The following is a 12,121-nucleotide window of genomic DNA, read 5'->3' on the forward strand; positions in this document are numbered from 1 at the left end:
TAACCAGTGTTTTCTCTGTGTACACCCATTTTCTCCACCCATTCATTTGTAACGTTGCAAAATCCCTGCCCTCCTAACTAAATATTTTTCTTTTATACTATTTTTATGCATGTAAATATTTCTTAAAAAATCTTTCTAATTATATTTTACCGTTTGTTATATATTTTAGGGTTGATATTTTTCACTTGCTATGTGTTTTAAGAATGTACCTTGTATTTTAACAGACATTTTCAATCATTTGTAATTTTTATGTAATTATTCACAAAGAAGTCGCTGTACTAGAATTTTGCCTGTTTAGGCCTACCTTTTCAGGTTTTTCTCAATAAGTTGAATTTTGTCAAATAATTTTTATTATGATTGCTGTTTTTAATTATCATTAACGTATTGCAATATAATTATAGATCACGGGACTGTGTCTGGGCTGGGGTGATGTGTAGGGAGAGAGAGGCATAAGAGGCCTTTAAGTGTGAGTGAGAAAGGAACAGTGATTCCCCAGTAAGAGAGAGACGAAAGCTGGGATTCCCCACTGGTCGTGGGAAATGTGTGATAACTGCTGTCTCACGGTGTGGGAGAGAGAAGGAAAATGTAAAGTCCCTGGCTCTATGGAGAGAAAACTGTTTTCAATGTGTGTTCTGTCTTCTGATTGGCTTGTAATTTGTAGTGTGAATGAAGCATGCGTGTGATTGGTCGGTGGGGTCATGTGATTTCTCCTCCCTGCGTGGAGGAGACGGTGACAAGACTTCACCAGTCGTCCGTCGATTGCTGCACCAGTAGGTCGCGTTCGGTGGCTTCTCACCAAATTATGAAGTAATTTGCTGAATGGATAATTTAACGTTGGTGGTCAGAGCCAGGCCGAGTATTAAGTCAACCTAATTTGTTTTATTTTCTTTCGAACAGTACTAAATTAGAAATTGCGGCCACTTTCGTCGGCGTTCGACTCGTAGCGAAATTATTTTTCGCTGGGTGCGGTCATGTTTAAGGCAGCACTTGCAGTAAAACATTACTGAAGGACGTTATTTTTTTCGTTAATTCTCATCACGCGAACTGCAGGCATTTTTCGACGGGCAGATGTATGTGGAATGAGTGAGCAACCTCTTTTGGAAGTGTTTGGAATCGTCTGTGCAACATTCTATTTGAAAAAAAATAAAAACAACAAAATTACAATCGGCGTTGAACATCTGTTTATTTTAGCATATAACGAACCGTTATACATTCCATCAGTCGTCAATTCTTATCAACACAATTATTATATGTAACTGGCATAAATTTTTATATTCATAGGTTCTACATTTAGTCAGACACTTTTGAAAATGTTGTTGACAAAAAAAAATGCAATGGAGGTAACATAATAAAATTAAACAAATTATCCTTAAATAATAACAATGACAAGAAAATAATAATAAAAAAATGAACAGGCATGTGAGACCAACCCAAAGTTAAAAAAAATTACTGCTCCATTTTTCTTGAGCTTTAAGTAATAACCATTTAAAAATAAATTCACCCAAATGTTCTTGTAGCAAGAACATGATTTTACACAAGAGGTTGGATGTCTACAAGTTCACTTGCGAAAAACAACTAATTCAGTAGTAACTGAATGAATGGTAGAACATTTTATTTACCCTCCCTAGTCATAGCAAAAATGGTTAAGTCCATTAATTATACCGCACTAAAGGCAGCCCTCTTATATTTAAACCATCTAACTTCAGATTCCTGTATTCTGACGCTTGAAAAATGAGGATTAACATTTGTCTTGGTTTAATATGCCAAAATATTTTTTTCAGGTGATCCCAGAAGAAAGAGTCCCATGGGAACCACCTAAAATAAATGTCTCGCGACTCCTCAGTAGCGCTACCAGCAACACACAGGTACAGTATGGACTGAACCAATCGCACATTCACATTTACTTTTAAATAACCAAAACCAAAATTTTGACAGTTTGGGGCTTTACCCCTTAGAGCCCGATATGTCACACCTCCTATCCTTATGGCAGTTGTTAGTGCAACATGCAATATACGTGAGCATGACAGGTGTGCCGCTGAGTGTTTGAATAGCGCACCACTTCTGCCCGAGGGCACTAGAGTGCACCGCAGAATCAGAACCTCCTTCCTCTAAACACTTATTAATACCTTTTTATTTTCACCCCAAGTTGTGTTTTATTTCAGGTTCCCAAAAACATATTAATATTATCTTATTGTATTAACTTTTAAAAAAAAATGAGAATTGGGCATGAATGCTCCCGAAGTGGGCAATAATATTTAACTTAGGTAATTCAACCCTTTAATGATTTAAAAAACTTATTATATTTTTAGGCAGTTAATTATGTCTTTGTGTAACTATGTCCATGGCACATTTTAAATGATGAAGGGTCATTTCAGCTTGCCGTGAGCATGCCGTCTCCAGTGCCCTCTACGGTCATTTCTGCCCCAGTTGTACATACTTCATCGGTTCTCATGACCGGATGCTGCCAAAACAACATGGTGCCATCACCTTTGTTTCACTGCTCTGTTCTTCCTGTCGTCTTTAAATATTACTAAACTCTTTCGCCCATCCTCAGGGCCAGCCACGAGGAGTCTAGTTTTATTAATTATCTAAAACTCCCGAGACTTGGGGCATTATTGCAAACGCCAAAGGCAATTCGTGCCGTCAGGTGTTGTCACCGTTTTACTATAGTTTTTAAAGTTTTCTTTTAATGTAGTTCATGTGTGTAGGTAATTGCGCTTAGGAGGATCTGAGTCACACCCTGCACTAGCGACCTCACGGCCCTGAGAAATGAGTTTCCACGAGGTTCCGTAGGCCGGCCTTAATACGTTGGCGCCCATTTGTAACATTATCATATCCTCTGCCAAACATCAAACTTTTGATACTGAAACTGCTATCACTGCCCAGCAAGAACTTTCACCTTAGATGATTTTTGTAAACGTGATAGTAATTTTGCCTTTCTTATTGTTTCAGCTTACTCTCTCTACTTTCAAATTAACTTTTTTTTGGTCAACCCAAAGTTACACCACAAAAAAATTAATACAAAACCTGTATTAATTACAACTTATATGAGCAAGAGTTCTAAACTTTTACATGGAAGGGGGCACCTTTTTAATTTTAACTCTCTCTCCTTTTCTAGCTCAGCCATTACCAAACCTAGAATTAAAAAAAAAAAAAGTGCAACAATGTAATTGCTACTTTGCTGATAGTCAGCATTACTGCTAACAAGATATTACTTTTAAGCTATGTACATACTGATATTCCTGCAAAATAACAAACACAATTTGATGTAAATTCTCTTCGACCTTTTGTGTACATTAATTAATATTTAGTCAGAACTAAAGCTGAGCAAATATATTAGTTTTGCTGATATGGCAAATTTAATTCTTTTGGTAATTATTCAATATTTTTTGTCGATTCTAAAACAACGAATATTTGAAAATAAATAAAAACTTATTTATTTAATCTTAATGCATGTTTTTGTTAATGCTGACAGACACAAAACTTATATAGCCCCTAATTCAAGAAATCAAAACTGTTGTTTGAACCATCTATACACCACTGATGCTCAGTGCTTTCAAAGAGGAAAATGATGGGTTATAATCACTATGAGAAAGATGAAGGCAGCGTATAGACAGACAACAGAAACAGCAGTCACATACATGCTTGGGAAACAATGAACTACAAATTTCACTGGTTAACACATCACCAAAAGGCAAATTACCTCTATTACAGCTCCAAGCCTTCTAGGGCCGTGTTACTGCACCAAATACAACAGACCTACAAGGATTAAAGGTAAATACTATAAAAAAAACACACACACACACAAGCACTTTTAGTTCTAAGGTTATATTAGTAAAAATTTTGTTGTTGAATTGATACTTATTATGTATAGTAGCTCATTTCCACTATGAACTATCTATAGGCAAGGGCGCCCATACCCCTAGCTTTCAGGGAAGGAAAAAAAAATATAGTGTAGTCAGGTGTTTTACTTTAAAGAAAATTATTTAATTATTTTAATTTGGTATTATGTAGAAGTGGTTCAACATGAAGATATTATTGTATATCGTTTTTTACATGTCTACTTCATTTTTTATGTTAGTTCAAGCATTAGTTTCTGCTGCTGCGATATAAGGTGTTGTGTACAGGGAGAAAACGCTGTTCAAGCGCAACGCCCATGGCGAGTCATTCCCCTTCGTAATCCTACCCAAGCTCACGCGATAACACAACACAACAGATTTAGACCAGTCAGAGTTGGATGACGCGACAATTGACATGTGCTTGCAGACGGCGAAATGTTTTGCTACTTTTTCGTCATAATAATGTGTATGTTCACAAATAACATCTCAAAACAGAGATTTTTGAATAGTCTGTAGGTCTACAGTTTTATGCATCTGGTCTAGATTTAGTTTAGTTTAGTCAGTCAGTATAAATAACTTAAGTGTAAATAAATCAGTGAAAAGTGTAAAGATAAAAACCATTGTTATTATGTAGTGTTTCTTAGTTTTCCTCATTCGTCACATCCGCTCAGAATATTCACAATTTTTAAGGTAAGCTTACACCATAAAAGTTACTCAAATAAGAATTATTGTTCAGAAAAGTCTACAACGTAAAATTTATGTTGGAATTTTGAATTTAGAGGAAAACCTTTTTTTCCCTTCAAAAGTGTTTAAAAGGATAAGGATTCCGCTTCCTTCAGTAGACTCGGAAGCAATTCACACTGGAATCCAGATTTTACGTATGCTCACGGTAGCTTGGATTGCATTCGTAAAATTGTTATCTTCATAAAATTTTAAACACCCCACCCCCTGAAGATACATGTTATAATTTATTGAACGGAATATATATAATATTAAATAGTAAAAACAATGACTACCGTCTGCCCTCTGACCTCCCCTGCGTTCCCCTTATTTTTTTAAACATTCCATAACTTGCCTCATTGCACGAGTGATATAAAGTGACCTCACAGTGACTAACCACAGTTGCACCACGCATTGCGTCATGTTAACTTTTGTGTGGTGGCAGATACATCAATACTGACCTGCTAGAAAATTGTCAAAAACAGAGAGAAAGCAATGATGAATTCAAAACCATTTTCGAGGCAGTAAAAGAAGATTGTAATGAGCTTGACATAGATATAAAAATCCCAATATTGGCTGGAAGGCAGACCCACAGATGTAACGTGAATGTCCAGTGCTCATCACCTGAAGACTATTTCAAAGTTTCAATTTACAATCCGTACATGAATTCTATAATTATGTCAGTTACTACAAGATTTGAAAGAAATAAAGGCATACCTTTCAAAGGTGGAATTCTTCACCCACATTTGATGAAAAAGGAGACGAAAGAAGATTTCATGAGAGACATAAAAAGTTTGCAAAAGTTTTATCAAATCGACAACTTGGAAGCAGAAGCCACAGATTATCGTATGACGTCTGGACGAATAAGGAATGTTTGGAAAAAACAAAGCTCCATGATATACTTTCAGAAACAATGTTTTACCCATCAGTAAGGAGACTGCTTATATTCTACCAAACCATACCCCCACAACTTGCACAATAGAGCGTTCTTTCAGCACACTGCGTAAAGTGAAGACGTGGCTGAGAAGTACTACTGGCGAGGACCGTCTGTCCAGCTTGTGCCTTCTAAGTGTCCACAGGAAAAGAGTGAAAAACCCTGGTTTCGAGGACAAAGTGCTTGACTTGTTCGGCAAGAAGAAAATAAATTTACAGTTTGCTTTTTCAGATAAATATTAGTCATATCCGTAATAAACTTATGCATAATAATTTATCTTAAAATTTGCTTTTTATGTCAATACCAGTGAAAAATCGTGTGATGTGTGAATTTCAATTTGTGTTCTGTATTAAATTATGAAGGTAGAGAAGCATAAGATACTGAAAAATAAATTCTTATACTTTATTCCTACTTAACAATTCTGTTAACTTAAATTAGGTTAATCCTCTATGATTGTGTTTAGACACTGATATGATATTCCTCTTTTTTTATCTTTGCTTGTTTCATAAAATGTTCATATTTCATAAATAACCCATTGAAATTCATGTGTTAAACAATAAATTTAATTATTATAAGAAGATGAACTTGTAAGAAAGTTAATGATTGGCTAGCATATCCAGGGAACAGCGATAGCTAGGACATTCAGCTTATGTTTTGTGTTTTGACATCTGAAAGTCGTTTAAATAGCAAAGAAAAGTACATTCTTAAGAACGAAGGAGTATTCGTTCTACCACGGTTTTGTAGAGACATTGTTATTACTTCTGATTATCCACGAGATATCAATTTTGCAAGATTTTATTATAGTTTCGACTGACATTCAAGTTTTTACTAATAAAGCAATGTGGCAGAAGTAGTATTAATGAATTAGATTATTGTGACATCAAATTTGAATCTTCGTAGGCGATAAACTGCAACCACGATAGGGTTTATTCATGATCTATTGCTTGCTTTGAAACAAACTATCAAATTTTCACGATGGAAACGAATGAAACCAGTCAACTAAGTTTACAGCATGCAAGACTGATTACTGATGCTGTTGAACGTGCTGTAATGCCAGCGATCAACATTTTTGACTGAAGAGAATCGAGCTGAGGAGAAGAATTTCTGCAAGTTCATATCAAAACCGCTCCAGCCGGAAGGAAGGAAGGCAGGCCAACGATCGACCGGCAGTGGTGATATAGAAGCAGTCGAGGGCGCCGTGTTTCACACAGAACTTCGAAGTCGACCATTGGTGCGTACCGAACAAGACCTTTCCCACTGCGAGGAAGGAAGCAGCGGCAGTGAACAGCCATAGTTCCCGGACCACGCACAGCTCTGTTTCAGAGCCAGGGGTCATCTGTGTCGTCATACTTTCGTATGTACTGACGGAGGTTGGTTGTCGTCGTATTGAATAGCATTTGAACAATTTTCGAGAGTCCCTTGAACTATCGATTATCAAGTACCTAAATAATTTTCTTTTCATATAATCTGAGATCACACTAATTTTCCAGAAGTTCATCTTCAATTTAATTTTATTGTGAATAATTTTTGGCATGAACTAAATTTTAATTTCTTCTAACTATAATGTTGATTTTGTGTCTGATCAGATGGAATTAGAAGTTGCTGTTTGATTAATAACTTAACTTTGGAATTTACTTTTGAGAATTTACCTTGTCCCTTAAGTGTAGTTCATATCCAGTGGTCCAATTTGCTGACACCATTGAGCAAAAATAGCCGTAAGCACTGTTTAAAGGCACTCATTGATAACATGATTTGAGCTGATAATATTAAATTGAGTTTGAAGTTACATGATTTGAAACAATTCCTTTTGATAGTAACTTATATCTTATTTGAATATTGTAAACAGATTTCACATTTGTAATTTGAAGCTTTACTATCACTAAATAAACTTATAGTCCTAGACTACTGAATCCATCTGTGCTAATTCTAAATGATAAGCAATTATGATTCATATTGAAACATACTAATATTAATTTAACTGTGAACGAGGGAATATTTTGTGTGATACAATATCGCAGTGGTAAAGGTAAACAACAGTTGAAAATAAAAAAAAATTGTTTGAAACAATTTTTGACTATAATTATAAGCGTAGTTCAGGTGTTACATTTAAAAACAACTATTTTCTTACTGTGATAATATATTTAAATCATTTCTCTCCCAAAGTTAAATCTTTTGACCAACATGTTTTAAACTTTATAATTATTTTAATTTAATTTGTATGCGACATTTATTGAGGGGTAAATAGAGCAATTAGTTGAAGGACTGTATTCTTGATATTCGTGTACCCGAGATGCTGCAAAAGTATAAGGACTGTATTTCTGCATTTGTGTTGCTAAAAATTCACTTGTTTCAATAAAATAGTTTATATTTAATTAATAAAGTAGCCAAAAAAGTTTTTTATGGCGAATGAGTACTGTGGTCTAGTATTTTAGTAACAGGACAAAAATTTTTAACAGGGTCAGAACTGGAACTGTTTTATGGCTAGTAACAAGCCGCAGTTAGTCTTCCAAAATATTAAGTCTGCCCCCCCCCCCCCCCCCCCTTAAATTATCATATGGGCACCCTTGTCTATAGGAGCAGTATTCGCTATCATAGCAGGTTTTATTCAATGATTCCCTTTATTTACAGGATTAACTATAAATCCATTATGATTAAAAATCCAATTTATTACAATATTTATTGGAGTAAATTTAACATTCTTCCCTCAACACTTTTTAGGGTTAGCAGGTATACCACGACGATATTCTGATTATCCAGATATATTTACATCATGAAATATTATTTCATCAATAGCTGTGGTTCAAACTACCTTTTCAAGGTAAAAATAAATAGAATTAAAATCCTTTTTCCATAAAAAAAAAAAACAGTGTCTGAATTTTATAACTAAATTACAGCACATGAAGTGAATCTTTTCAATGTAAAACATTAAAGTAAATTGACAAAGCTTACAAGATAAAACCAATATTTTTATTTTGTATATAAATCAGAGCATGATTCTTCGACGATTTCCGTACGACTGATAATTTCCGTACTTTACCATTATTCTGTTTGCAAAGACGTAATCACTTGTTCAAACAACCTAAGCCCATCTCACTGAATTAAAGTAACTAATGAACCGCCCGGTTTTTGCAGAGTACATTTACTACTACGTCGCAAAGATCACACTCAAGAGATGTTGACGCATCTCCACACCGCGTGACTGTGACGCGCGGAAGTCTCCGCCTGCAAGTGGACTTCCCAGCGCAAGCCGGAGTGAAGATCAAGAGTGGTCAGCAGGAACGAATGCTACAGCGGGAATACTGCCAGTGCAAGGCCACGCCTGGAAAGCACATGTAATCTCTACCGCACAGTGCAACCAACCCTCAGCGTTATATAGGATCATGTGCAACAACTGTAGCATTACGCAGAGCTTGTACCAGCTCACAACTTACATCAACTTGCACAAAAATTTGCTCACTTTCTAATCATTACTTATTTTAAATCTTTTTAATACTTGGCAGCATGAAATTGATCTGCATCGCAATAAACTGCCAAGGCTTAAAAGCTAGCATGGTCCTAATGTTTAGACCCAATGTAATATGTAACGCTCAGTTTTGGCCCAAATGATTGGACAGTGAACAGAGTGGTGTGATCTGGTATTTCAAAACTTAAAATGAAAGATCACGGTTCTGCCAACTTTTTAAGCATCCATAATTTTCTTTTAGAGCATTTAATGATTCATTCACATGTAGACTAGAGAATTAAAATTTGAGAAATCACTGCAAGCAAATGCCGTCTTGTGTAAAAAATTCATGCTTAATCAACTGTTGTAAAAAACCATTGGCTAGTAAACTGGATTTTTTTGTACATGTACTTGATGAGAACACTGGAGACACAAAACACATGCAATACAATTCAGGAAGCTTAAGCAGGGATCTACAGTGGCTTACATTAATTAAAAGTTCCAGTATTTGCCTATTGAGATTAAAAAAAATAATATATAAAAATGGATCCTCCAATATTTTATGGTTGCATCACCACACTCAGTAACAGGATTAATTAAGCATTCACAATCGGATAAAAACCTTAGTTAAGTTAAGACTTATTAGAAGAGATATTTTAGTTGACAAATGAATCAGGTTTCTTGTAGATCTCATGCCTCTTGTGCTAATAATGTACCTCAATGCAACTCTGGTGAAATAAAGCTCCCTGCACTTTCCCTACACTAGTACCACATTCACCTATGTATGGTTAGCATATTTTATGCCGATTTTTAATGTAAAAAATTTACTACTACCCATATGCGAATTTTGGGTTAAAAAAAAAATTACTGTGTGGTTCAATATGTGCGTAAATAAACAAACTATGTTGGTTTTAAACAAATATAACTCTACGAGTAAGCATTAATTGTTTAATCAAAATATCTCAGCAGTCACGTGAATTTCCATGAACAGCACAGTTATTGCAAGTGTGTCTTGTCAGCCGCCCGACCTGTCAGGCCGCCGGCAAGTGACGCGTCAGCTGTGCTGCGAAGGCTTGGACGGCCCGGGAAGGGGGGGGGGATATCTAAAAATAAACCACCAGAAGGGGGGGAGAGAGAGCGCTCGAGGCCATATGGAAGTTTTGATGGTTTGCCCCTCTCTCTTCTTGTAAATGTGCTGGTAGGACATTATTAACACATTAACGTATCTATCTTGACAGCTGTTTATAACACAACTGTGCCCAATCGTTATTGTTTATGAATGAGATCTCCCATGCTTTCAACTGAACATACTGTGACCAGGGGCGTAGCCAGGGAGGGGGGGGTTTAGGGGTTCAACCCCCCCCCCTAGCACCAAATCTTTAATTAATTTCTTATTCATCACTCAAACAAATTTCATATTAAAATTAATAAAATTTTTACCATTACAATATTTAAATTTAAGAACTGAAAACTGCTAAAATAGCACTATTTTACACCTTAAAATCCAAATTTTCCTGGGGGAGGACCCTCGGACCCCCCCCCCTTTAATACAGGGGGGCCATGCTTCTTAACACACCCCATACACAAATCCTGGCTACGCCACTGACTGTGACAAAACTGTAGATATCGCTGGTGTTTATAAGAGCACCTTTAATATTAATTAATAGGAAGTGCAGGGAATTGGATGGGTCGTGAATATCTTCCCATAGTAAACACACAAAGAAGAACCAAGTGTCAAAGTCCGTGGATTTCTTAAGTGCCAATAAGTTGAGAAAAGGAACACTTCCCTTGTATCCACACAACTAGTAAATACAGATATATGGTTCTGATACCCATAAGCAGGGGTGATCCTTACAGCGAAAATGTTAAGATTCTTTTGCCCAAAATTAAGGGTGCTACCCATAGGATGGGGGGCTACCCTTCTGCTGGTACATTCGGTACTTACAATACTGTGCACCAAATATTTCATGTCTAAAAAGTATGTGAAAACACTCATTTAAAACTTTTAGCTGCCCAAAAAATACATATTAAAAATGAAAATAAGAAACAAAACTTGTACAGGCAAATGTAATGGCTCTTAAATGAAATGTTATTCGTAATCACTGTTTATAAATCTCGAATGGTTTGTAAATCACAAGTTAACTGCAAGATATTGATGTGCCATTTCTCAACATGCCTAGGCAGACACCTTAAACAAGTTCAATAAAATTTCACCTCTGAGTTTTATCACTTATAAATTTGACTTAAGTATGTTTGTGCAACATGTTTTCCAAAATTAGCAATTTCCTTACTCCTAATTGTTTAAACAATATTTTTTCACACAATTTTTTTTTACCCCCTTGAAAGAATATATCTAAAAATAAAAGTTTTAAACCAGTTTGTTATCTGAAATAATATTAAGTATTAAACACTTTTAACCTAACATGTTTATAAATTTCTATATTTTGGCATAAAAATATATATAGTAAATTAAAATTTTGAATATAGTTTGTTGAGAAAACATTAACAATTAAATTTAGCCCCAAATTACATTAACTACATATTCAAAAATATGCAGCACATCAAAAATTGAACACATGTATAAATTACCAAAAAGTGAATTGAATACCTTAACTAATTTTGATTTCTTTGTAAGCACTTACATTTTGTTTTGCTGTTCATAAAAATAAAAGTTAGGGGGTTGAAAGTGTAGGAGTAAAACATCAGCACACACCACAATACTACCAAAAATAAATAAACTTATCCAATGTTTTATATATGAATTCCAGAAGTTATAATCAACTTTTGATGATCAAAAGATTAAATATATAGGTGTAAAAACAAAATTAAGATTTTAAAATGTTAACCACTACAAATTAAAAGAGCTACACTAATAAAACATAATATTTCTGTACATTGTCAAATTACAAAAAAAAAAAAAAACCAAAAAAAACTGCTGTTAGGTACCACATAGGTAATAACTACAGGTAACAAAGATGCCCTCCTTATCAAGAAATACATTAACTATTTTTTTCTATCTTTTCAAATCCAACCATCATCACACGTTTGCAGATATTTCAAGCATTAATTAGTATGAAAATTTAGCATCAACATGTATGAGTTAATATTTTCATAGGTATTTGTAAACAACATGCTCACATTAGTTTTTCATTCAGATCTCTAGACAGTATATCTTAAATAATACCC

The 12,121-nt window shown here is 34.9% G+C and overlaps 1 protein-coding gene across 5 annotated transcripts in view; it reads left to right on the forward strand.

The window, feature by feature from the left end:
- The window catches only part of LOC134537659 (uncharacterized), a 61,441-nt gene extending 49,768 nt beyond the window's left edge, over positions 1–11,673 (forward strand). For all 5 annotated transcript variants that reach the window (XR_010076022.1, XR_010076024.1, XR_010076025.1 and 2 more), the window contains 2 exons: positions 1,782–1,865; positions 8,626–11,673. Coding sequence is in view for 1 of the 5 variants with exons in the window: in XM_063378344.1 (XP_063234414.1) it covers positions 1,782–1,865; positions 8,626–8,829 (288 nt within the window). In the remaining 4 variants the exon portion in view is untranslated. The remainder of the gene's footprint in view (positions 1–1,781; positions 1,866–8,625) is intronic.
- The last annotated feature ends 448 nt before the right edge of the window (positions 11,674–12,121 follow it).

Source organism: Bacillus rossius, chromosome 1 (assembly GCF_032445375.1).
Source record: "Bacillus rossius redtenbacheri isolate Brsri chromosome 1, Brsri_v3, whole genome shotgun sequence".
In the NCBI taxonomy this organism is placed as follows: Eukaryota; Metazoa; Arthropoda; class Insecta; order Phasmatodea; family Bacillidae; genus Bacillus; species Bacillus rossius.